General features: G+C 56.1%; 2 protein-coding genes across 4 annotated transcripts in view; both read left to right on the top strand.

Annotated features, from left to right (window-relative positions):
• CERS1 (ceramide synthase 1) overlaps positions 1 to 25,127 on the top strand; it is a 27,245-nt gene extending 2,118 nt beyond the window's left edge. For 2 of the 3 annotated variants that reach the window (XM_063801368.1, XM_054673170.1), the window contains exons 2-7: positions 1,336 to 1,495; positions 10,795 to 10,975; positions 14,636 to 14,797; positions 15,684 to 15,831; positions 16,044 to 16,153; positions 16,986 to 17,175. In XM_063801368.1, coding sequence (XP_063657438.1) covers positions 1,381 to 1,495; positions 10,795 to 10,975; positions 14,636 to 14,797; positions 15,684 to 15,831; positions 16,044 to 16,153; positions 16,986 to 17,067 — 798 coding nt within the window. In that variant the 5' untranslated portion in view covers positions 1,336 to 1,380 and the 3' untranslated portion in view covers positions 17,068 to 17,175. Of the gene's footprint in view, positions 1 to 1,335; positions 1,496 to 10,794; positions 10,976 to 14,635; positions 14,798 to 15,683; positions 15,832 to 16,043; positions 16,154 to 16,985; positions 17,176 to 24,490 lie in introns of those variants that run through there. The other variant, XM_016935543.3, reaches the window with a different exon arrangement.
• On the top strand, positions 24,803 to 26,571 carry GDF1 (growth differentiation factor 1). The gene is made up of 2 exons (XM_063801367.1): positions 24,803 to 25,127; positions 25,724 to 26,571. The coding sequence occupies exons 1-2, from the start codon at positions 24,803 to 24,805 to the stop codon at positions 26,515 to 26,517; spliced, it is 1,119 nt and encodes a 372-aa protein (XP_063657437.1). The 3' UTR covers positions 26,518 to 26,571.

Here is a 26,571-nt window from a genome sequence, read left to right as displayed (position 1 = left end):
CCGCCCGTCTGGCTGGAGGGTGCAGGGACAGTGTGCCCAGCGCCAACAAAGGGGCCTTTCTCTGCTGGCCGGGAAGAGGCTGGCCCTTGTGAGGTCGATGATGGGATGTTGTCTGACTGCCACTCTCCCCACTCCCGTCCCCATATCACCCACATGAGGGAGAGACCCCAGCCACACCCCTGCTGTGGGAGGGGGAGACAGGGCTGTCCAGGGCCCCTCCCTGGGTCCGCAGTGGTCTTTATCCTGCTTGTTGCCCCTGCCTTCTTCCCAATTTCCAGCTGGGAAGCCCGAGACCCAGGAGGGCAAGCGGTCCCCCACCCCCGCGGGACAGGAGGATGTGGCGGCTGGTAGACTACCAGGGCGGAGCCCCGGGGGCCCTCCCCAGCCCCTTGGGTGGGGTGCTCGCCCCATTTCGAGGCTCGCCCTTCCTCAGAAATGGGTGGAGGGGCTGCCGGGTGTTCCAAAGCTCATCTTCTTGGCAGCAGCCTGGTTGCCAGGGGTTACCGGAGCCGGCTCCAGCTGTCTCCATGACAACTGCTGGGTGCTCTGGGCTCCGGCCCCCTCAGCCTCTGGGAAGGGGGTGGGACTTGTCCAGGGGTGGGGCTTGGCCGGGCAGCTCTGGAGCCGCGCCCCCAGGGAGCTTGAGCGCCCCCACCCCCCCCCACCCACCCACCGCACTCCCCAACCCCTGCCTTGGAGCCAGCAGCTTCCTCTGCACTCCCAATGCCCCCTCAGGGGCTCACCTCGCCTGTGACACCTTTTCTGCGTCCTGTCCCCTTTTTCTGCCTCCAGCCCCTCCTCCCCTTTCATCGCCCCCAGGTTCCCATGTCCCCGCCACACCTTCCCCCTAGTCTCTCCCAGCCCTCTAGCCTCTCCAGATTCCCCCACTGAGGGGGCGGCTTCCTCACAAGTTCTTCCTCTCCCCTCTGTGTCGGTCCCATGGGGCTCTCTGTGTTTCCCAAGATGCCCCCATATAACTCCTCCATGTTCCCTTCAAGGGTCACCCCCACCAGCCTTGGGCTGACGCATCCATCCGTCTCCCTCACCGTAAGCCCAAGTGTCCCCCTCCTGGCCCCCAGAGACCTCCTGCTCCCCTCGGGGCCTCCCCCCTCACTCCCCTCCCAGCACCGCGGCGGCCGGACAGCTGGGCACTAAGTTTAGCCTTGGCAGGCGCCTGTGGGCTCTGTTTATGCTCCAGGTGGCTGTGGGCATGGGGGACAGGCCTTCCCAGTGCTGCCCGGCCTGGGGAGTCCCTGGGCCTCAGTTTCCCCACCCCGAAGGAGCAGTCTCTGGCCCCCAGCACCAATGGCTGCCCGCCTGTCTTCTCCCCCATAGCCCCTGGCGAAGCGGTGCTGCCTCCAGCCCAGAGATGCCGCCAAGATGCCCGAGAGCGCTTGGAAGTTTCTCTTCTACCTGGGCAGCTGGAGCTACAGTGCCTACCTGCTGTTTGGCACCGACTACCCCTTCTTCCATGACCCACCATCTGTCTTCTACGGTAGGGGCCCTGAGGGGATGGCCGGGAGGGCTCTGCTTAAAACACAAAGACGCCAGGCTTATGGTCCCAGCTACTCATGAGGCAGAAGCAGGAGGATCACTGGAGCCCAGGAGTTGGAGGCCAAGGGGAGCTATGAGCACGCCACTGCACTCCAGCCTGGACGACAGAGTGAGACCCTGTCTTGTATCAAAAAAGAAAAAGAGGGCCAGGCGCAGTGGCTCACGCCTGTAATCCCAGCACTTTGGGAGGCCAAGGTGAGTGGATCACGAGGTTAGGAGATCGAGACCATCCTGGCTAACACGGTGAAACCCCGTCTCTACTAAAAATACAAAAAATTAGCCGGGTGTGGTGGGCGCCTGTAATCCCAGCTACTCGGGAGGCTGAGGCAGGAGAATCGCTTGAACCTGGGAGGCAGAGGTTGCAGTGAGCCGAGTTCGCGCCACTGCACTCCAGCCTGGGCAACAGAGCGAGACTCTGTATTAAAAAAGAAAAGAAAAAAAGAACAGTGTAAGGGGATGCTTATCAGAATCAGAGCTCCTATGGGTGTCTCAGAAGTTAAGCCAGCCCCAAGACAAAGGTGATCCCTGGGGACAGGAAAGGGGGTATCTGGCCGTGTTGGAGCTCAGGGAAGACATCCTGGAAGGACCCCTGTGTGGGTCCAGGCAGGCATTCCAGGTGTCGGTAACAGCACGTGCAAAGGCCCGGAGGCACTCACGTTTCATGGGGACAGGAGGAGGGTGGCTGCAGAGAGCTGAGGCAGCAGCTTGAGTTCTGTTCTGGATGTGGTTGTTTTTCTTTTTTTGAGATGGAGTCTCGCTCTGTCGCCCAGGCTAGAGTGCAGTGGCGCGATCTCGGCTCACTGTGAGCTCTGCCTCCTGGGTTCACGCCATTCTCCTGCCTCAGCCTCCTGAGTAGCTGGGACCACAGGCGCCCGCCACCACGCCCGGCTAATTTTTTGTATTTTTAGTAGAGACAGGGTTTCACTGTGTTAGCCAGGATGGTCTCGATCTCCTGATCTCATGATCTGCCCGCCTCGGCCTCCCAAAGTGCTGGGATTACAGGTGTGAGCCACCGCGCCTAGCCTGAATGTGATGTTTTTAAGCACAGCATGGAGAGGATTGGGTTTTGTGAATGACAAAATGCTTCCTCTGGCTGCCCTATGGAGGTGGGAGGGTCCCCTCGGCTTGCACCATCTTGGTGAGGAGATAAACATGATGAAGCCTGGTGCGATGGCTCACGCCTGTTATCCCAGCACTTTGGGAGGCTGAGGCAGGTGGATCACTTGAGGTCAGGAGTTCAAGACCAGCATGGCCAACATGGTGAAACCCTGTCTGTACTAAAAATACAAAAATTAGCCAGGCGTGGTGGCATGTGCCTGTAATCCCAGCTACTTGGGAGGCTGAGTCAGGAGAATCACTTGAACCCGGGAGGCGGAGGTTGCAGTGAGCCGAGATGGTGCCACTGCACTCCAGCCTGGGTGACAGAGCAAGACTTCATTTCCAAAAAAAAAAAAAAAGATGATGAGAATGAGAAGTGGGCTGGGTGTGGTGGCTCACTGGCTCACACCTGTAATCCTAACACTTTGGGAGGTGGAGGTGGGAGGATTACTTGAGCACAGGAGTTCAAGAGCAGCCGGGGCAACATGGTAAGACCTCCATCTCTACAAAAAATTAGCCTGGTATGGTGGGGCACGTCTGTAGTACCAGCTACTTGGGAGGCTGAGGTGGGAGAATTGCTTGAACCCGGTAGGTGGAGGTTGCAGTGAGCTGAGGTCATGCCACTGCACTCCAGCCTGGGCAACAGAGTGAGACCCTGCCTGGGGGTTGGGGGGGTGGAGGGGAAGATGATAAGAAGTGGCTGTGTCCAATTGATTGGAGTGGATGTGGCCTGAGCTCCGGGTGGGCTGGGCAGGGAGGTGACTGCAGTGTGCTCTGTGTGACCTGTCCTGGCAGAGAATGCAGGGCAGGGCCAGCATCGCCACTGGGAAGGCTCATGTAGGAAACCCCATCTGCGATGGGGCAGTGGGGGCTGCGGCTTCTCTGCCCTGCGAGGACCACCAGGGCTATGGGCCAGGGACACACATGATAGCTGTTTCCTGCCATGTGATGGGAACAGCCTAGAGGGCTCCTGGTGGCACGGAGTCCAGAGTGTACAGTGGATGTGTCACCCATGGGGCCACTTTTCCCATGTAACACACCTTGATCCCCTAGAGGGGAGGTGTTAGCTGTTGCTCAGTTTTCCTTCTAGACGGATGACCCATGATCGAACTCTCATAACTTTTTTTTTTTTTTTTGAGACGGTCTCACTCTGTCACCCAGTCTGGAGTGCAATGGCACGATCTCGGCTCACTGCAACCTCCACCTCCCAGGTTCAAGCGATTCTCCTGCCTCAGCCTCCTAAGTAGCTGGGATTATAGGCACGCGCCACCACACTCGGCTAATTTTTGTATTTTTAGTAGAGGCGAGGTTTCACCATGTTGGCCAGGCTGGTCTCAAACTCCTGACCTCAGGTAATCCGCCCGCCTCAGCCTCCCAAAGTGTCAGGATTACAGGCATGAGCCACCACGCCCGGCCTCTCTTAACATTTTGGGCATGGACTTGCCTTTAGCTGCTTTTTTTTTTTTTTTTTTTTTTCCAGACGCAGTCTTACTCTGTTGCTCAGGCTGGAGTACAGTGGCGCAATCACGGTTCACTGCAGCCTGGACCTCCTGGGCTCAAGCAATCATCCCACCTCAGCCTTCTGAGTAGCTGGGACCACAGGTGTGTGCCACCACCCCCAGCGAATTTTTTTGTGTTTTTTGGTAGAGATGGGGTCTCACTATGTTGGCCAGGCTGGTCTTGAACTCCTGGCCTCAAGCAGTCCTCCCACCTCAGCCTCCCAAAGTGGTGGGATTACAGGCATGAGCCACCTCGTCCAGCCTTAGTTGCTTTTTGTAAATGACACTCACAAGTTAGCTGATTATTTCCATGTGCATTTATTGAGTGACTACTGTATGCCACAGCTGAGACACAGCTAGTAACGGGTCAGAGAAAGCCCTGTGCCCTCATGAAGCTGGCCGTGTGGCAGGGGCGACAGATGGTGCAGTACGCAGTCTATCAACAGCAATAAGTGTGGATGAGAAAACTTGTGTGGAGAGAAGAGGCAGTGTGCTGTGTTGGGGAGGTGGGGAGGGGCAGTTTTTAGCAGGGACAGGGGTGGCCCCACTGAAGGGGACTGAGTGAGGGCCTGGAGGTGCCTGGAGCAGGCAGGAGAGGCAGGGACTGCTGTCCAGGTGAGTGGGGGCCATGCCATCCAGGCCTCGGAGGCCACGGTCAGGATTTGTTACTTGTCTGTGGGCTGGGAGCAGAGGAGGGATGTCACCCTGGGTTGGGCATCTACCCCAGGGGTCCAGGAGGGGGCTGACAGCAGGAGCTGGAGCCTGCAGGGACTCCCACCAGGATTGAGCTGAGGGGAGGGGATGGGAGCAAAGTGGCCAATTTTAGAAATGTTTAGAAGGCAGAGCTGATAGTATTTGCTGCCACCCTAGAGGTGGTGTGAAAGGAAGAGGGTGAGGATGATGCTAGGGTCTTGTGAGATGGGGGCTGGTCAGGGAGACCAAGATTCTGGATTCAGGGATGGAGACAAGGCAGGGGTGGCATTGAGTGTCCCAACAGCAGGTGGGATATGAGTATGAAGAGGTGGGACAGGCCAGGCGCGGTGGCTCACTCCTGGACTCCCAGTACTTTGGGAGGCCAAGGTGGGAGGATCACTTGAGCCCAGGAGTTCGAGACCAACCTTGGGAATATAGTGAGACGCCATCTCTACAAAAAATAAAAAAATAAAATTAGCTGGATATGGTGGCGCGTGCCTGTGGTCCCAGCTCCTGGGGAGGCTGAGGCAGGAGGCTGAGGCTGAGGCTTGAGCCCGGGAGGTCGAGGCTGCAGTGAGCCAAGATTGCACCACTACATTCCAGCCAGGGTGACAGAGCGAGGCCCTTTCTCAAAAAACGAGGGAGAGGAGATTTGAGACCTCTGAACTAAGCCAGGACTTCCCCCCTATCCTGTGGGGAGGTAAAGCTACAGGAGGGTTGGGGGGCCCCTGTTGGAAAGGTGGGCAACAGATCCAGTGAGGTGGCCCTGGGCAAAAGCTCGGGCTCACATGTTTCTGGAGAGTCAGGATGGAGAGGATCAGGGCATTTCAGAGTTTCAAACAATTTTCATTGAAATTCTGGAAGAGGGCTGAAGTGGGCCGGGTGCAGTGGCTCACACCTGTAATCCTAGCATTTTGGGAGGCTGAGGTGGGCGGATCACTTGAGGCCGGGAGTTCCAGACCAGCCTGGCCAACATGGTGAAACCCTGTCTCTACTAAAAATACAAAAATTAGCCAGGCGTGGGGATGCATGCCTGTAATCCCAGTTACTCGGCAGGCTGAGGCAAGAGAATCGCTTGAACCTGGGAGGTAGAGGTTGCAGTGAGTCGAGATCACGCTACTGCACTCCAGCCTAGGCGACAGAGCAAGACTCTGTCTCAAAAAAAAAAAAAAAAAAGAAAGAAATTCTGGAATAGGGGAGGGTTTTTTGTTTGTTTGTTTGTTGTTTTTTTGAGATGGAGTTTCGCTCTTGTTGCCCAGGCTGGAGTACAATGGCACAATCTCAGCTCACCACAGCCTCTGCCTCCTGGGTTCAAGCAATTCTCCTGCCTCAGCCTCCGGAGTAGCTGGGATCACAGGCATGCACTACCACACCCGGCTAATTTTGTATTTTTAGTAGAGACAGGGTTTCACCATGTTGGTCAGGCTGGTCTTGAACTCCCGACTTCAGGTGATCTGCCTGCCTCAGCCTCCCAAAGTGCTGGGATTACAGGCATGAGCCACCGCACCTAGCCTGTTTTGTTTTTTTTTTTTAAGAGACGGGGTCTCACTCTGTCGCCCAGGCTGGAGTGCGGTGGTGTGATCTCAGCTCACTGGAACCTTTGCCTCCTGGGTTCAAGGGATTCTCCTGCCTCAGCCTCATGAGTAGCTGGGATTACAGGCATGAGCCACCACACCCAGCTAATTTTTTTTTTTGAGATGGAGTCTCGCTCTGTCACCCAGGCTGGAGTGCGGTGGCACCATCTCAGCTCACTGCAACCTCCACCTCCCAGGTTCAAGCGATTCTCTTGCCTCAGCCTCCCGAATAGCTGGGACTACAGGTGTGTATCACCATGTCTGGCTAATTTTAGTATTTTAGTAGAGCTGGGGTTTCACCATGTTGGCCAGGCTGGTCTTGAACTTCTGACCTCAAGTGATCCACCCACCTTGGCCTCCCAAAGTGGTGGGATTACAGGCGTGAGCCACCTCAGTTGGCCTCCATTTCTTATTGAGGTAAAATGTATGTAACTTGAAATTAGGCATTTTAGCCAATCACAAAAAGACAAATACTATGTGATTCCACTTACATGAGGTTCCTACAGTCATCCCACTCATAGAGACAGAAAGTGGGATGGGGGGTGCCGGGGCTGGGGGAGGGGAATGGGGAGAGACTGTTTAATGGGGACAGAGGACTGTTCCATTGGGGAAGAAGGAGAATGTTCTGGAGATGGCTGCTGGTGATGGTTGCACAATAATGTGTACTTAACAAATGGCTTAGATGGTAAGTTTTTGCCATATAAATCTTACCACAATTTTTTTTTTTTTTTTTTTGAGATGGAGTTTCACTCTTGCTGCCCAGGCTGGAGTGCAATGGTGTGATCTCGGCTCACCACAACCTCCACCTCCCGGGTTTAAGTGATTCTCCTGCCTCAGCCTTCGAGTAGCTGGGATTACAGGCATGCGCCACCATGCCCAGCTAATTTTTGTATTTTTAGTACAGACAGGGTTTCGCCATGTTGGCCAGGCTGGTCTCCAACTCCTGACCTCAGGTGATCCACCTGCCTCCGCCTCCTGGCCAAAAATTAACCATTTTAGTGCAAACAGTTCATCAGCTTTTAGTCCATTCACAGTGTTGTTCAACCACCCCCTCTGTCTAGGTCTGGAACATTATCATCCCCCACAAAAGGAAACCCCGTCCCATTAGCAGTCACTCACCAGTCCTCTCCCCCAGCCCCTGGCAGCCACCAGTCTACTTCCTGTCTCTGTAGATTTGCCTGTTCTGGGCATTTCAGATCACTGGAGTCTCACACTGTGTGACCTTTTGTGTTTGGCTTCTCTTACTCAGCATCATGTTTTTGGGGTTCACCCACATTGTAGCATGGATCCGTGCTTCATTCTTTTTCATGGCTGCATAGTATTCCACTGTGTGGAGGTAACCTATCTATTCTTCATCCATCCACTGATGCACATTCGGGTTGTGTCTGCCTTTTGGTTGTGTGCTGCTGTGGACAGGGACACATGAGTATCTCTTTGAGTTCCCTTTTTCCATTGTCAGGCACACACCCTAGTGGACTTGCTGGGTCATGGTGACCGTTTGCGTGTACATGGCCATCAGGGCTGAGTGAGGAGAGTGGACAAACAGTCATGGGGGCCAGGGATCGCTGGAGAGATGTGGGCAGGAGACAACAGTGCCTGGACTGGGGTAGGGGTGGCATGGGCCAAAGAGGGGACCCTGGATGGGGGTCCTAGTGTAACTCGGCTGCAGAAGGGGCCAGGCCGAGATGAAAGTTGTCGCTGAGGTGGTTCATGGGGCATCTGGAGGCAGCTGGGCTGCAGGGCAGGTCACCAAGGCAGGGGCTAGGAAGCCGCAGATGGAGGCTGGAGGGTCTGTCTTGGGGGTGTGCAGAAAGGGAGTGGCCAGAGAACAGGGAGCAACCCAGAGAGTTCCAGGTTGGTGTGGGCAGAGCACAGGATGGCTTCCCGCCTTTTTTTGTTGTTTGTTTGTTTGTTTGTTTTGTTTTGAGACAGGGTCTGGCTGTGTCTCCCAGGCTGGAGTGCAGTGGCAACATCTTAGTTCCTGCCACCACCTCTGCCTCCCTTTAGGACTCACGTGATCCTCCCACCTCAGCCTCCCGAGTAGCTGGGACTACAGGTGTACAACACCTCACCTGGCTAATTTTTTTTTTTTTTTTTTGAGACGGAATCTTGCTGTGTCGCCCAGGCTGGAGTGCAGTGGTGCGATCTCGGCTCACTGCAAGCTCCGCCTCCCGGGTTCACGCCATTCTGCTGCCTCAGCCTCCCGAGTAGGTGGGACCACAGGCACCCGCCACCACACCCGGCTAATTTTTTGTATTTTTAGTAGAGACGGGGTTTCACTGTGTTAACCAGGATGGTCTTGATCTCCTGACCTTGTGATCCGCCCGCCTTGGCCTCCCGAAGTGCTGGGATTTACAGGCGTGAGCCACTGCGCCTGGCCCCAGCTAATTTTTATATATTTTTTTGCAGAGACAGCGTCTCACCATGTTGTCCAGGCTGGTCTCGAACTCCTGGACTCAAGCAACTCTCCTGCCTCGGCCTCTCAAAATGCTGGGATTACAGGCGTGAGCCACCGTGCCCGTCCAGAGCATAGCCCTTGACTTTGGTGTCTGGCAGCCTCTGGGGATGTGGCTGAGGAGGAGGTGGACGTGGTGGGGTGGGCTGGTGTGTCACCCATCACCTGAGCGTGGTGGTCAGGTGCACCAGGAGGCAGGAGGAGGGGAAGGTGAGGCAGGACCCGCTTGGTGGGAGACCCTGTGCTTGGTGGCATGGTGTGCCCAGGCATGGCAAGACTCCGTGGGCAGCCGCCTCTGTCAGGGCCAGGGATTTGCAGGGAGTGGGCCCAGGACACCCGCAAGGCAGGGGCCTGTTAAGACAAAGACAGGAAGAGGGCCGGGCGCAGTGGCTCATGCCCGTAATCCCAGCACTTTGGGAGGCCGAGGCGGGCAGATCAACTGAGGTCAGGAGTTCAAGACCAGCCTGGCCAACATGATGAAACCCTGCCTCTACTGAAAAAAAAAAAAAAATTAGCCAGGCATGGTGGTGGGTGCCTATAATCTCAGCTACTTGTGATGCTGAGGCAGGAGAATCACTTGAACCCCGGATATGGAGGTTGCAGTGAGCCGAGATCCCGCCACTGCACTCCAGCCTGGGCTACAGAGCAAGACTCCATCTCAAAAAAAAAAAAAAAAAAAAAAACGAGAAGGGGCGCTGGACTGGGTGAGGTGGCTCATGCCTGTAACCCCAGCACTTTGGGAGGCCAAGGCAGGAGGATTGCTTGAGCCCACGAGTTCGAGACCACCCTGGGCAACATGGCAACACAAAAATTAAAAAAGAAATAAATTATCCAGGCATGGTGATGGGTGCCTGTGGTCCCACCTACTCAGGAGGCTGAGGTGGGAGGATCACTTGAGCCCAGGAGGTCGAGGCTGCAGTGAACTATGATCACACCACTGCACTCCAGCATGGGCCACAGAGCAAGACCAACTCTAAAACTATATATAAAAAATTTAAAATGTATATAATGATAATAATGTGTCTATATTAGTTCAGCATTTGTAGCAAATATGCCACTTAAAGCCAGGGAAATGGAAATCTGTGGGTATGTTGGGGCAGAAGAAAGAAAGGAACTTTCTGTCCTATCTGCTCAATTTTCCTAGAAACCCAAAACTCTTCCTAAAATAAAAATCCCTGCTGGCCGGGCACGGTGGCTCACGCCTGTAATCCCAGCACTTTGGGAGGCCGAGGCGGGTAGATCACCTGAGATCAGGAGTTCAAGTCCAGTGTGTCCAACATGGCAAAAGCCCATCTCTACTAAAAATACAAAAAAACTAGCCGGGCGTGGTGTCCAGCGCCTGTAATCCCAGCTACTCTGGAGTCTGAGGCAGGAGAATTGCTTGAACCTGGGAGGTGGAGGTTGCAGTGAGCTGAGATCGTGCCGCTGCACTCCAGTCTCGTGACAGAACGAGACTCTGTCTCAAAAAAAAAAAAAAAAGACGGCTGGGCGGGGTGGCTTACGCCTGTAATCCCAGAACTTTGGGAGGCGGAGGGGGGTGAATCATGAGGTCAGGAGATCGAGACCATCCTGGGTAACACAGTGAAACCCCGTCTCTACTAAAAATACAAAAAATTAGCCGGGCTTGGTGGCATGCACCTGTAGTCCCAGCTACTCAGGAGGCTGAAGCAGGAGAATCGTTTGAACCCAGGATGTGGAGCTGAGATCACGCCACTGCACTCCAGCCTGGGCGACAGAGGGAGACTCCGTCTCAAAAAAAAAAAAAAAAAAATAGAATTGGGAATGGAAAGCCAGCAATCACACACGCATGGTTACCTGGGTACTGGGAGGACACATGTGGCTTGGAGGGTGTCACCGGGTCATGGAGGCGGTTGTCTAGAGGCTTCGCAGGGCCCTGACTGTGAGATTTGGCTCTCCCCAGACTGGACGCCGGGCATGGCAGTGCCACGGGACATTGCAGCCGCCTACCTGCTCCAGGGAAGCTTCTATGGCCACTCCATCTACGCTACGCTATACATGGACACCTGGCGCAAGGACTCGGTGGTCATGCTGCTCCACCACGTGGTCACTCTCATCCTCATCGTCTCCTCCTACGCCTTCCGGTAAGGACGGGATCGGGTGGCAGGGGGCCGAGGCACAGCCCACACAGAGTGCGGAGGTTGATGATGTTGCGGCGGGGCGCAGAGGAGGCCGTGGAGGGGATCACATCAGGTCGGAGTGCTCAGGGTTCCAAGGTCAGAGTGCTCAGGGATCTGACGAGGGGACAGACCAGAGGCAGGAAGGCTGAGGAGGGGATGTGGGCCTGGAGATTCCTGAGGGAGATTCCGCTGGGATGGGGTGAAACAGGCCCAGAGAGCCATAGCCACCCCACCCCACTCACCCACCCAGCTCTTCAGACGCTGCCCTTGACCAGCCAGGTCACACACCCAGGAGTTCCTGAGCACCTGCCACGCCCAAGCAATGGGGGCACGGCTGTGAACGCAGCTGACACACCCTGGTGTTCTAGAGCCAACCACAGCCGTCAGTGAGCCTTTCAGATGGAGTCTGTCCAAACCTCACCATGCTGTGTGCATAAAACCCACCCCGGCTTCAAAGCCTTCGCATACAAACGAGTGAAAATATCTTATCCACCCTTTTATTTCTCTCTCTCTTTTTTTTTTTGAGACAAGGTCTCCCTCTGTCACCCAGGCTGGAGTGCAGTGGCGTGACCATAGCTCACCGCAGCCTGGACCTCCTGGGCTCAAATGATCCTCCCACCTTGGCTCCCCGAAGTGCGGGGATTACAGGTGTGCGCCACCACGCCTGGCCTTGTTATCTCAACTCCATATTGAAATGACAATATTTTGGATATACTGAATTAATTAGAATGCATTATTAAAATTAATATTACCTGTTCTTTTCTCTTTCTTGTTAAATGTGGCCGATAGAAACTTTAAAATGAAATACACTGCTCATATACTATTCCTACGGGACTAGCTGCTCTAGCTGCGATAATAGAGTAGCCACGCCCCACAAATATAGAGCAACAAAGAGGTGGCCCTTTCAACTTTAATTAGACTTAAATAAAACTCCAGGAGCAGTAGCTCATGCCTGTAGTCCCCCAGCTACTTAGGAGGCTGAGTCAGGAGGATTGCTTGAACCCAGAAGTTTGAGTTCAACCTAGGCAACGTAGGGAGACCCTGTCTCTAATAAATAAATTTTTAGGCTGAGTGCGGTGGCTCACGCCTGTAATCCCACCACTTCGCGAGGCCGAGGCGAGTGGATCACGAGGTCAGGAGATCGAGACCATCCTGGCTAACACAGTGAAACCGTGTCTCTACTAAAAATACAAAAAATTAGCTGGGCGTGGTGGTGGGCGCCTGTAGTCCCAGCTACTCAGGAGGCTGAGACAGGAGAATGGCATGAACCCGGGAGGCAGAGGTTGCAGTGAGCCGAGATCATGCCACTGCACTCCAGCCTGGGCGACAGAGCGAGACTCCGTCTCAAAAATAAACAAACACATACATAAATACATTTTTAAAATTACTTTATCTTATTTATTTACTTACTTATTTTTTTGAGACAGAGTCTCGCTCTGTCGCCCAGGCTGGAGTGCAGTGCCATGACATTGGCTTACTGCAACCTCCGGCTCCCAGGTTCAAGCAATCCTCCCGCCTCGCCTCAGCCTCCCAAGTAGCTGGGATTACAGGGGTATGCCATCACACCGGCTAATTATTATATTTTTAGTAGAGATGGGGTTTCACCACGTTGGCCAGGCTGGACTCGAACTCCTGACCTCAAGTGATCCACCTGCCTCGGCCTCCCAAAGTGCTGGGATTACAGGTGTGAGCCACCACGTCTGGTTAGTTTAAAAAATAATTTTAAAAAGCCCCTATTCCATTCCTCAGCCACACAAGCCACAGTTCAAGGGCTCAGTGGCCACAAGTGGCTGGTGGCTCCCATGTTGGACAATACAGGTTTAGAACATTCCCATAGTTCTAGAAAGTTCTATCAGACAAGGCTCTCTAGAGGGCAGAATCAGATGATAGAACCAAAAAGGAAGGAAGGAACAGTTCATTTGAAGATGATAAGAATTATGGAGAAAAGGCCAGGTGCAGTGGCTCATGCCTGTAATCCCAGCACTTTGGGAGGCCGAGGTGGGTGGATCACCTGAGTTCAGGAGTTTGAGAACAGCCTGGCCAACATGGTGAAACCCTGTGTCTGCTAAAAATAAAAAAATTAGCTGGGCATGGTGATGAGTGCCTGTAGTCCAAGCTACTCAAGAGGCTGAGGTGGGAGAATCGCTTGAACCCGGGTGGCAGAGGTGGCAGTGAGCCGAGGCATTCCAGCCTGGGCAACAGAGTGAGGCTGTGTCTCAAAAAAAAAACTGTGGCTGCAGGTGTTAGGTGTTAGTTGGTCTGGGGGTGACAGATGAGCAGATGAGCAGAGACTGAAAGGAGTGAAGGGAGGTGCTGAACGCCAGGCACTGGCATGCTGGGTCATGGGGACAGCACGTGCAAAGGACCTGTGGCAGGAGCCCAGGAGCTGTCAGGAGACAGAGCAAGGAACACGGACTTGGTGAGAGACACTTCCCCACGTCCAGGGTGAACCCAGGACCCTCGGGCAGCGCATCTGTCAGATGGAGACTCTGGAAGGACAGGGGATGGCCTTCGGGCTTATTAAGATCCTAATGGGGCCGGGCACGGTGGCTCACACCTGTAATCCCAGCACTTCGGGAGGCCAAGGCGGGTGGGTCACATGAGGTTGGGAATTCGAGATCAGCCTGATCAACATGGTGAAACCCGGTCTCTACTAAAAATACAAAATTAACTGGGCGTGGTGGCGCATACCTGTAATGCCAGCTACTTGGGAAGGCTGAGGCAGGAGAATTGCTTGAACCTGGGAGGTGGAGGTTGCAGTGAGCTGAGATCGTGCCATTGCGCTCCAGCCTGGGCAAAAAGAGCAAGACTCTGTCTCAAAAAAAAAAAAAAAAATTAAAAAAAAAAAAGGATCTGGATGGGCTACGGCAGAGGCCTTTCCTGCAGCGATGGCCAGGCTGCACGTACAGACCTGGAAGTCTCATCATGGTGGTGGTGTCCAAAGTGAGGGACAAGCTCATGGAGGATCTGGACACAGAGTGCCCCAGGCCTGTGAGAGTCGGGGGGTCATAGAGGGTCAGAGGTCACCAAGATGAGGAGGGGCCAGCAAGGAACTTCCAAGACCGGGCACAGTGGCTCGCGCCTGTAATCCCAGCACTTTGGGAGGCCAAGGTGAGAAGATCGCTTGAGCCCAGGAGTTTGAGGCCATTCTGGGCAACATAGCAAGACCCAGTCTCTACTAAAAATTTAAAAAATTAGCCGGGTGTGGTGTTGCTTTCCTGTAGTCCCAGCTTCTCTGGGGGCTGAGGTGGGAGGATCACTTGAGCCTAGGAGTTTGAGGCTGCAGTGGGCCCGATCACACCACTGCACCCCAGCCTGGGCCACAGAGCAAGACCCTGTCTCAAAGGAAAAATAAACTTCCAGGGAGCCCCCTGGGCCACATGGGGACACTGAGGCAGGGAAGATGAGGGTCTGGTTGGGGGGTGCATGGCTAAGTGGGGGACAGTGAGGAAAGGGCATCCTGGTAAGTGGAGATGGGCAGGGCAGGCGAGCCAGGAAGGGTGGCTTTGAAGAGGCCCACGGGGAGCCTGAGGTGTAGCCCAGGGACTCTGCTGGGGGCCTTAGTGCAGAGTGGAGGTCCCCCAATGTGAGCTGCCCTCTCCTCTCTGCCTGCTGCTCCCCCAGGTACCATAATGTGGGCATCCTTGTGCTCTTCCTGCACGATATCAGTGACGTGCAGCTTGAGTTCACCAAGCTCAACATTTACTTCAAGTCCCGCGGCGGCTCCTACCATCGGCTGCATGCCTTGGCAGCAGACTTGGGCTGCCTCAGCTTCGGCTTCAGCTGGTGAGTGGTAGGGAGTGCTGGGCAGGGAGGGAGGTGTGGCCTGGTGAGGTGGGTGTGTCCAGAAAAGGGGCGGGACCAGGCAGGGAAGGAGGCGGGGCCCCAGTGAGGTGGGTGTGTGGCATGACAGGGGAGGGGCCTCATGATTTGGGTGGGACTGAAGGGGCGGGGCTATACAGGAAAGGAGTAGGACAAGGGTGGGGCCGACTGAGCTAGGAGTGGGGCTGGGCAGAAAAGGATAAGCCAGGTGAGGTGGGTGGATCCAGGAAGGGGAGGGGCCTGGTGAGATAGGTTGGGCCAGGCATAGAAGGGGAAGAGCTAGACTAATACAGAGCAAGCCAGGGGTGGGGCCAAGCAGGGTTGGGGTAGGGCTAGGCAGAGAAAGAGGTAGGGCTTTGGTGTGGTGGGGAAGACCTGGCAGAGAAAGGGAGGCGCTGTGCAGGGAAGGAGGTGGGGGCTTGGTGAGGTGGGCGGGGCCTGGCAGAGAAGGGGAGGGACTGGGCAGGGAAGGAGGTGGGGCCTTGGTGAGGTGGGTGGGGCCTGGCAGGAAAGGGGAGGGACTGGGCAGGGAAGGAGGTGGAGTTTGGTGAGGTAGGTGGGGCCTAGCAGAGAAGGGGAGGGACTGGGAAGGGGAGGAGGTGGGGCCTTGGCGAGGTGGGTGAGGCCTGGCAGGGAAGTGGGGGGCTGGGCAGGGAAGGATGTGGGGCCTTGGCGAGGTGGGCGGGGCATGGCAGGGGAGGGGAAGGACAGAGCAGTAGTAGAAACAGGTGGGCAGAGGTGGGCAAGGATGGGACAAGGGGGCAAGGGTGGGTGTAGGACGGGATAGGACAGGAACTGGGTAGGGCACCGTCCCCCTCCACCCACGGCCTCCTGACTCCTCCCACCGCAGGTTCTGGTTCCGCCTCTACTGGTTCCCGCTCAAGGTCCTGTATGCCACCAGTCACTGCAGTCTGCGCACGGTGCCTGACATCCCCTTCTACTTCTTCTTCAATGCGCTCCTGCTGCTGCTCACCCTTATGAACCTCTACTGGTTCCTGGTGAGTCGGCCCCGGCTCTCCTCCACAGTGGCGGTCCCGTCCTCGTCCCAATCCCTGTCCCCTCCTCAGGCAGTCCCAGGGAGGGGCACGTTAGGTGGCAGACAGCCTGTGTGGAGGGCCCGGGACAGGAGCACACGGCTGTCAGCAGGGCAGTGGCGTGGGGGGCTTTCTTCTCACTGGCACCTCCCCTCCCCTCCCCTCCCCTCTCGCAGTACATCGTGGCGTTTGCAGCCAAGGTGTTGACAGGCCAGGTGCACGAGCTGAAGGACCTGCGGGAGTATGACACAGCCGAGGCCCAGAGCCTGAAGCCCAGCAAAGCCGAGTGAGTGTGGAGGGGCCCGCGCCCCGCGTTCCCTCCTTTAGTGTCACCCGTCCAAGCGTGTTCGTGGGCAGGCCCCCAAGACCCAGCAGCAGATGAGGCCGACGCGGATGCTGCCCCCCAAGCCTACTCCAAAACAGAGACTGCAATAAAGGCGTGGACGATGTGGCCAGTACCCTGAAGGACAGGACAGTGAGGAAGGGGAGGGAGAGGCTGGGGAGGGGCAGGCAGGGCGACAGGCAGGGTCTCAGTGGTAGGGACACTGAGGGCCAGGCCTAGTGGCTGGCGTGGCGGGAGTGGCGAGCCAGGGCCCCGTGGGTGGTGAGGAGTAGTTGCTGGCCAGCCTGGATGATGACCTCTGACCTATGTCGCCACTGGAGCTGGTGGCAGTGGGGCTGGGGAGGAAGGAACGCCGAGGGCCGCAGAGAGAACCCAGGCTCCATCTGGGCAGAGACATCCTGGCCTCCGAGTCTGACAGGGGAGCCCACTGCCCGGCCAAACAGGAGCTAGGGCTGGGAGCTCAGACTCAGTCCAGCCCAGGAGGGAGTCCTGGGGAAGGAGATAGCCCACGAGCCTCACCAGCCCTGGGTGACAGCCAGATGGTGTCCGAAGCCCCAGGCCTGGGGCAGGCAGGGGGTGTCTGGGCCAGGGATGAATGGAGGCCGAATTGGGTAACAAGCAGAGTCGGGGTGTGCAGTGTCTCACAGGCAACGTGAGGAGTGTTTGAGCAGGAGCCGGGGCAGGAGGTTGTGGAAGGCCCTGGAAGGTGCCAACCAGCCAGGCCCTCTGATTTGGCCAGTGGGGGCCATTAGTGACGTGGGAACGATGGTTTCAGGGAAGCAGTGGCTCAGAGCTCCGTGACGTTTTTTGGAACGGGAGGTGCGAGATGCAGACATTTAACACATCTGGGGCTGTAGCCAGGCAGAGGAGCGTCAGACCCCCCACCCTGTTTGGAAGGGAGAACCCATCAGATTCGCCTTGGGTGTAGATGAAACAGAAATAAAAGAATCAAAGACGACTCAAGACTTTTGGCTCGAGCTGGTATTGAGTGAGATGGGGTTGGGGCAGGGTCACATGGGTTCTGGCAGATGCGGCGTTAGGAGCCTCCTTTTGAGGGTGTTAGATTGCACTGTCCTTTGAGCATGAGTCAAGAATTCTTTTTTTTTTTTTTTTTGAGACAGGGTCTCACTCTGTCGTCCAGGCTGGAGTGTGCAGTGGCACGATCTCGGCTCGCTGCAACCTCCGCCTCCCAGGCCCAGGAAGTGATCCTCCTGCCTCAGCCTCCCAAGTAGCTGGGCCCACAGGCATGCACCACCATGCTGTGCTAACTTTTGTATTTTTTTGTAGAGCTGGTGTTTCCTCATGTTGCTCAGGCTGGTCTCAAACACCTGGGCTCAAGTGGTCCACATGCCTTAGCCTCGCAAAGCTGCTGGGATTACAGGCATGAGCCACTGCAGCCGGCCTGAGTCGGGAATTCTCCAGAGATCAGCTAGGTCTCCCCAAGGAGTCTTCCAAAGGTGGCGATGGCTAAAGGCACCAGTTTGGCCACATCTAGACATCAGGAAGGTCCTCTTGCTGTAGAACAGTGAGCTCATGGTGGGGACATCCTCGGAGGTGCAGAACCCAGAACAAGAGGAAGCCAGCCAGACCTCCCAGCCCCACCAGTGTCTGGCTCTGTCCCCGCTGAGGATGTCTCATCAGAACACAGGGTAAGAGCTGGCATGTCCTCTAGGACAGCAAAGCATGGACCCTGCACAGAAGTGCCAGAGAGTATCAGGGAACACCCTGCGATGATTGATCCCATAGGCACCACCAGCAGAATTCGATTGTCCAAGGACAGCCAGAGTTAGTGCAGTTGGGTATAAAACAGGATGGGATGAAGGCGGTCAGGCTGAGAGACGTCTTCCAAAAGAGCCCGTCAGGATGCCCAGAAACTGTCAAGATCATGGGAAACAGGGAAAGACCGAGGAACAATCCAGGGTCAGAGGAGACCAAGGAGACAGATGCCACCTGCAGCATGGGCTCCTGGACCAGGAAAGGGACCTTCACCAAGAAGCTGGTGAATTCAAATCATGTGGAGAGTTTAGTTAATAGCAAAGCACCAATGTTGGTTTCTTTAGCTGCAACCCATGTGCCATGGAAATGTAAGCTGTAATGTCAGGGGAGCTGGATGGAGGTGACAGGAGCTCCCTCTACTCCCTTTGTAGCATCTCTGTAAATCTAAAATTAATCTAAAATAAAAAAGTTTGGCCAGGCGTGGTGGCTCACGTCTGTAATCCCAGCACTTTGGGAGGCCAAGGCAGGAGGATGGCTTGAGGCCAGGTGTTCAAGACCAGCCTGGGCAATATAGGGATATCCAGTTTCTACACACACACACACACACACACACACACACACACACACACACACACACCAATCAAAACAAAACAAAACAAAAAACAGCCATGTGTTGTGGCACACACCTATAGTCCCAGCTACTCAGGAGGCTGAGGTGGGAGGATCACTTAAGCCAGGGAGCTGCAGTGAGCTGTGATCACACCACTATACTCCAGAGCAACAGAGCAAGACCCTGTCTCAAAACAAAGAAAAAAGACAAACCAAAACAAACAAAAAAGTTTATTTTAAAAACAGGTATGAGAGACCATCAAAAATGGCATTGAAGACCAGGCGCGGTGGCTCACACCTGTAATCCCAGCACTTTGGGAGGCCAAGGCAGGTGGATCACTTGAAGTCAGGAGTTGGAAACCAGCCTGGCTAACATGGTGAAACCCCATCTCTACTAAAAATACGAAAAATTATCCAGGCATGATGGCGCACGCCTGCAATCCCAGCTACTCAGGAGGCTGAGGCAGGAGAATCGCTTCAACTCGGGAGGCAGAGGTTGCAGTGAAAAAAAGGCATTGAATGTTACTTTCCCAGGGACTCTATAACAAAAGGAACACAAGCTTGTGACTTAAAACCACAGGAACTTATTCTCTAATATTTCTGGATGACAGATGTTCAAAATCAAGGTCAGCTGGGCGGTGCTCCCTCTGGGAACTCTAAGCGAGGATCCTCTCTTTGCCTCTTGGGCTTCTGGTGGCTCCAGGCATTTCTTGTTTTATGGCTGCATCGCTCCAGTCTCAGTCTCTGTCTTCCCAGGCCTTTCTCTTCTTCTTTTCCGTCTCTCTTCTCTCTCATAAGGACACTTATCATGGTGAAGCAGGTCAGGGTCACTGGTCTTGTTGTCTAAGGTGTTGTCTGAGCTTGTGGTCTCATGACCAAGAAAATTAAGGAATGTGGCCACAAAGGCCGAGGTTGGAGCAAAAGTTTAATAAAAGAAAGCTCTCCACAGCAGAGAGAGGATTCCAGGTGGATTACCGGTCCAAAAGCTTCTTTTTTTTTTTTTTTTTTTTTTTTTTTTGAGACAGTGTCTCGCTCTGTCGCCCAGGCTGGAGTGCAGTGGTGTGATCTCAGCTCACTGCAACCTCCGCCTCCCAGGTTCAAGCAATTCTCCTGCCTCAGCCTCCTGAGTAGCTGGGACTACAGGCGTGTGTCACCAGACCCAGCTAATTTTTGTATTTTTACAAATGGGGTTTCACCATGTTGGCCAGGCTGGTCTTGAACTCCTGACCTCAAGTGTTCCTCCTGCCTCAGCCTCCCAAATTGTTGGGATTATAGGCGTGAGCCACCGCGCCCAGCCCGTTTCTTTCTTTCTTCTTTTTTTTTTTTTTTAGAGACGGTCCCACTCCGTCGCCCATGCTGGAGTGCACTGGCTCAATCATAGTCCACTGCAGCCTCAACCTCCTGGGCTTAAGTGATCCTGCCGCCTCAGCCTCCCAAATAGCTGGAACCACAGGCACCCACCATCATATCCAGCTAATTTTAAAGTGTTTTTGTAGAGATGAGATCTCACTATATTACCCAGTTTGGTCTCAAACTCATGGCCTCAAGCAATCCTCCCACCTCAGCCTCCCAAAGTGCTGGCATTACAGGCATGAGCCACTTTGCCTGGTTCCGAAAATTCAATCAGGATTGGAACCCTTCAGAAAACCAAGACCGAGAACCACTTTTAAGTAACTCAGGAGGCATGAAGCAAATCAGAGAGCAATTAATTGGCTTGATCTCTTCCTCACCCCATCTCACCCCATTGCTGCTTCTTGAGCAGCCTCACCTCCAGGGTCCCCTCATCTGTACCCCTTCCCCTGAATTCCCTGTCCTCCTCATGGCCCTCAGGGGACCCCTGGTGATGTGGGTAGCCAGTACCCTTCTCTCCTACACTGATGCCCGTAGCTTCCTTGTGGTCACTCCCATGTCCTTGTCATGACTCAGCCCCTCTGTCCAAAGTCCCCATTGCCCTCTCAGGGGCTGCCGGGACCGGCCATCCGTTGAGACACTCTCACTTCTCTCTGGATCTGGTGACCTGCACCCAATGCTCCGTAAATCCCATTTTCACCTCTGCTGCACCTGCCACTGCCCCTGCAGCAGTTCTAAAGAACTGGGCTGGGCACGGTGACTCACACCTGTAATCCCAGCACTTTGGGAGGCCGAGGCTGGAGGATGGCTTGAGCCCAGGAGGTCAAGGCTGCAGTGAGCCATGACTGTACCACTGCACCCCAGCTGCGGTAACAGAGCAAGACCCTGTCTCAAAAAATAAAAATAGAAAACTGTGAACTTCAGCGCCTACGTCTGGCCCATGTAGGAGCATCTTCCCTCCTGAGGGTTCCTGGGCACCAGCTGTCCCCATCATCATCATCTCCTGCACTGATGATCTGGCCAACATGTCCCCAAGAAAGCAGAAGTGGCCGGGTGAGGATGTCCAGCTGCTGCTACAGTGGACAACAGTCCCTCTCTCTGAGGCTAGGGATGTTCACCCAGCTTGCCTATTCAAGGACATTTCAACCCAGGAGAGAACGTGCTCTCTGCTCTTCTCCACCACTGGCCTCATCAGCCTGTTTCCCTCCCTTGTAGCAGAATTCCTAGATCCTCCTGGGTCCTCCTCAAACCCAGCTGTGCCCCATCTTCCTCCCCCCATCCCGAAGACCACTCCTGTCCAGCTCCCATGTGGCTCTCTGGTGCTAACCCCAGAGAGTCCCCTCCCCTTCTTCTTCTTCTTTTTTTTTTTTTCGAGACAGAGTCTCACTCTGTCACCCAGGCTGGAGTACAGTGGTGAGATCTCGGCTCACTGCAACCTCCGCCTTCCAGGTTCAAGCGATTCTCCTGCCTCAGCCTCCTGAGTAGCTGGGATTACAGGCGTGTACACCACACCTGGCTAATTGTTGTATTTTTTTTAGTAGAGATGAGGTTTCACAATGTTGGCCCAGGCTGGTCTTGAACACCTGACCTCAGGTGATCCACCCATCTTGGCCTCCCAAAGTGCTAGGATTACAGGTATCAGCCACCATGCTTGGCCCCGGCTAATTTTAAAATTTTTGTAGAGATGGGGTCTCACTGTGTTGCCCAGGCTGATCTCGAACTCCTAGGGTCAGGTGATCCGCCTGACTCAGCCTCCCAAAGTGCTGGGATTACAGGCGTGAGCCACTGCGCCTGGCCCTTGAAGCCCTTTATTTACTCTGCACTCCTGCTCTGTCTCTGGCCTCCTGGCTGGCCTCCTTCTCTTCTGGGGCCCTTTCTCTACCCACACTTAATCCACACCGACTCCCACATTTCTCTCCTAGCCACGCAGCTCCCCTGAGTGCCATTCTCCATCTCCCGTGTTTGACATTTCCAGCATCTTCTAAAATATCTCAAATCAGCCCCCAATTTCACCCCAGACTCCCTCTCTAGTGATAGACTAGTGTCAACACTAGTCTATCGGTGTCGACAGCAATTTGGGGCAAAACCCTTGCAAGACCCCAGGGGGTCCCGTCTCCTCTGTCTCCCTCTCCTCCTCATCTATGAAGAAACATCTAGAAAGTGCCTGCATCATCCTTCTCTCTCTGCACACTCGCTCTGGCTCTTTTCACCACAGTGGTGGATAGAAGCCAAAAGGTGTCCATCAGAGTAAGGCCATCTCGGCCCGGCATGGTGGCTCACGCCCATAAATCCCAGCACTTTGAGAGGCTGAGGCGGATGGATCACCTGAGGTCAGGAGTTCGAGACCAACCTGGCCAACGTGGTGAAATCCCATCTCTACTAAAAATATAAAAATTAGCCGGGCGCGGTGCTCACGCCTGTAATCCCAGCACTTTGGAGGCTGAGGCGGGTGGATCACCTGAGGTCAGGAGTTCTAGACCAGCCTGGCCAACATGGTAAAACCGCATCTCTACTAAAAATACAAAAATTAGCTGGGCGTGGTGGCAGGCGCCTGTAATCCCAGCTACTTGGGGGGCTGAGGCAGGAGAATCGCTTGAACCCAGGATGCAGAGGTTGCAGTGAGCCAAGATCGTGCCACCGCATTCCCGCCTGGGGGACAAGAGCGAGACTTCGTCTCAAAAAAAAAAAAAAAAAAAAAAAATTACCCCGGCCATGGTGTTGCATGCCTGTAGTCCCAGCTACTGGGGAGGCTGAGGCAGGAGAATCCCGTGAACCTGGGAGGCAGAGGTTGCAGTGAGCCAAGATTGCGCCACTGCACTCCAGCCTGGGCGACAGAGCGAGACTCCATCTCAAAAAAAAAACAAAACAAGAAAAAAAGATAACAGAGAAAAGCTATCTCCCCCAAGGTGGGTACACCCCCACCCACACCTCAAAAGGCAAATACTGACAGCTGTTTCTGAGTGGGTAGAGAACACTTTGAAGCTTTTGCAGAAAAAACAAACAAGAATCAGCAGGAAAGCTCTGATAAAAAGCCCCAGGGCGGGGGCACCCATCACCGAGGATGCTAAACTTTACCATTAGAGGAATCTATACTCTCTGTGGGAACTGAGTGGAGAAACTGACCTAAGACCTTAAAACCTTTAGCAAATACTAAAGACCATCCTGGAGGGCAGGAATGGAAAGCACGGGGACCCTCTGGAAAACACAGTGAGGGTGTGTCTTTGTTTCCCATAAGCCTTAGGGCAAACCCCCACCTTATACCAAAGGTGTCGATGCAGAAATGGAATCCCTGGAGTCATCCCAGAGCCAAAAGGGGAGAGTGTGTCACGGAGGTTTGTTTATGGGAAGAATCGAGAAGCCACAAGGGTGGATGAAGAAACACCACTCACGGTCTCAAGGATCACAGGCAAAATCAGAAGACAAGTGACAGATGGGAGGTCCAAGCAAGGCTTATCTCCTCTCAGATAAAGACCAACAGTCCTTGGATGGGGACAGCCAGTTGGCTGTGAAATGCATGCAGAGAAGCTGAGCTTCAGCCTAAGAGAAGAGCGAATTAAAGTGACAGAAGCCCTTTGGGAGGCGGAGGAGGGCTGACTGCTTGAGCCCAGGAGTTTGAGACCAGCCTGGACAACATAGCAACCTCACCTCTACAACATAGCGACTTCATCTCAACAAACAATAAAAAAAGTTAGCTGGGGCCAGGCGCGGTGGCTCACGACTGTAATCCCAGCACTTTGGGAGGCCAAGGTGGGCGGATCACCTGAGGTCAGGAGTTCAAGACCAGCTTGGGTGATATGGTGAAACCCTGTCTCTACTAAAAATACAAAAATTAGCTGGGTGTGGTGGCAGGTGCCACCACACTACTCAGGAGGCTGAGGCAGGAGAATCGCTTGAACTCAGAAGGCAGAGGTTCCAGTGAGCTGAGATTGTGCCACCACACTCCAGACTAGGCAACAGAGCAAGATTCTGTCTCAAAAAAAAAAAAAAAAAAAAAAAAAAATTGCTGGGAGTGGTGGCGTGCCCCTGTAATCCCAGCTACTCTGGAGGCTGAGGTGGGAGGATCCATTGAGCCTTGGAGGTCGTGCCACAGCTCTAGCCTGGACCACAGAGTAAGACCAAAAAAAAAAAAAGGAAAATAAAAGAACATGGAAGGGAAGTAGGTGGGGACAGCAGATGCCAGCCAGGGCCACTGGAGTCAAGGACTAGCCTTCGTGGGGTGGGTGGCAGAGGAGAGGAGGATGTGCAGGGTCCCACTGTGGAGGCGGTGGAGTTGTCAGGCCCAGGCCGGTACGTGGGTTTTGCCCTCCAGCGGCCTGGAGAGGCAGGGAGGAGGGGAAGAGGAAGGTTTAATTGGAGAGGGGGAAGCAAGGAGGAAGTGCCAGGGTGCCAGGGGGGACATACGTGTCTACGGGGCAGGTTGAAGGAGGGGCAGGGTGAAGGCAAGGAGGGGCAGGGTGAAGGCGAGGAGGAAGCCACAAGGCGAGGCCCGGGCCTGGCCGGGTAAAAGGAGCCAGGGGGTGTGAAACGGCCAGAGAAGAAGCGGGAAAGAGGGCCAGGCGGCCGCGTGGGGCTCCCAGGCTAACCTGCGCCGGTTCTGACCCCCAGGAAGCCACTGAGGAACGGCCTGGTGAAGGACAAGCGCTTCTGAACCCCTCGGCCCCGCCCCCGTGGACCCGGCCCCACCCCGAATACCCCGGCCACGCTCCCCGTCCTTGGCCGCTCCTCCACCCCCTCCAACTCTGCTCCTCTAGGGCCGCCGCCACCTCCCCTGGGACCCCGCCCCCTCATCCTGCCTCCATTTCCCGGCCACGCCCCCCAGGACCCCTGCCCCTCCGGGGACACCGGCCCCGCCCGCAGCCCACTGGTCCCGGGCCGCCGCGGACCCTGCGCACTCTCTGGTCATCGCCTGGGAGGAAGATGCCACCGCCGCAGCAAGGTCCCTGCGGCCACCACCTCCTCCTCCTCCTGGCCCTGCTGCTGCCCTCGCTGCCCCCGACCCGCGCCCCCGTGCCCCCAGGCCCAGCCGCCTCCCTGCTCCAGGCTCTCGGACTGCGCGATGAGCCCCAGGGTGCCCCCAGGCTCCGGCCGGTTCCCCCGGTCATGTGGCGCCTGTTTCGACGCCGGGACCCCCAGGAGACCAGGTCTGGTTCGCGGCGGACGTCCCCAGGGGTCACCCTGCAACCGTGCCACGTGGAGGAGCTGGGGGTCGCCGGAAACATCGTGCGCCACATCCCGGACCGCGGTGAGTGGGGCTTTCGCTGGGGGCACTGGTCCTGGAGGCCAGACCTCGCAGGGCGAGCCTCGAGAGTGGCCCGGGGATGCCCGAGCAGCTCCGAGGGTCCCCACCTGCCCTGTCCAGGCTACTAGCAACTTCGGCCACCGCACCTCACCCTTTCCTCGTCATCTGCTGCACGCCGGGGACACATGTCAGGGGGTTCCCAAGACCAGTCCTTCTGCTTGATGCTGAAGCCCTGTCCCCACCCCATCCCCACCCCCACCTCTTGACACTAATGCCTTCCTGCAGATGCCATCCCCACACCCTAGCATGGCTTCCCCAGGGGCCCAGGTTCTGGCTTATGTCTCCCACTTCGGCCACCCCTCCTCTTATGCCCCCCGCCGAGGGCAGCCCACCCCCCCCCCCCGCCGCACCCCGCAGGGCGCCTTCCTTGGAACTCATGCCCTGCCCCCACTCCATCAGCCCACCCCGCCGCTTCACACCCTTCCCACAGACGGTGCGCCCCGAGCCCCAGTGTTCACCTTCCTCCCTGTCCCTAACCGAGACCCCATGGGCAGGCCGGGGACGCAGCGCGAGCCGAGTTCCTGTCCCTACCTCCCCAGGTGCGCCCACCCGGGCCTCGGAGCCTGCCTCGGCCGCGGGGCATTGCCCTGAGTGGACAGTCGTCTTCGACCTGTCGGCTGTGGAACCCGCTGAGCGCCCGAGCCGGGCCCGCCTGGAGCTGCGTTTCGCGGCGGCGGCGGCGGCAGCCCCGGAGGGCGGCTGGGAGCTGAGCGTGGCGCAAGCGGGCCAGGGTGCGGGCGCGGACCCCGGGCCGGTGCTGCTCCGTCAGTTGGTGCCCGCCCTGGGGCCGCCAGTGCGCGCGGAGCTGCTGGGCGCCGCTTGGGCTCGCAATGCCTCGTGGCCGCGCAGCCTCCGCCTGGCGCTGGCGCTACGCCCCCGGGCTCCTGCAGCCTGCGCGCGCCTGGCCGAGGCCTCGCTGCTGCTGGTGACCCTCGACCCGCGCCTGTGCCACCCCCTGGCCCGGCCGCGGCGCGACGCCGAACCCGTGTTGGGCGGCGGCCCCGGGGGCGCTTGTCGCGCGCGGCGGCTGTACGTGAGCTTCCGCGAGGTGGGCTGGCACCGCTGGGTCATCGCGCCGCGCGGCTTCCTGGCCAACTACTGCCAGGGTCAGTGCGCGCTGCCCGTCGCGCTGTCGGGGTCCGGGGGGCCGCCGGCGCTCAACCACGCTGTGCTGCGCGCACTCATGCACGCGGCCGCCCCGGGAGCCGCCGACCTGCCCTGCTGCGTGCCCGCGCGCCTTTCGCCCATCTCCGTGCTCTTCTTTGACAACAGCGACAACGTGGTGCTGCGGCAGTATGAGGACATGGTGGTGGACGAGTGCGGCTGCCGCTAACCCGGGGGGCGGGCAGGGACGCGGGCCCAACAATAAATGCCGCGTGGTCTGCTC

Source organism: Pan troglodytes, chromosome 20 (genome assembly GCF_028858775.2).
Source record: "Pan troglodytes isolate AG18354 chromosome 20, NHGRI_mPanTro3-v2.0_pri, whole genome shotgun sequence".
Taxonomy (NCBI): domain Eukaryota; kingdom Metazoa; phylum Chordata; class Mammalia; order Primates; family Hominidae; genus Pan; species Pan troglodytes.
This window is presented reverse-complemented; position numbering and strand designations above follow the sequence as displayed.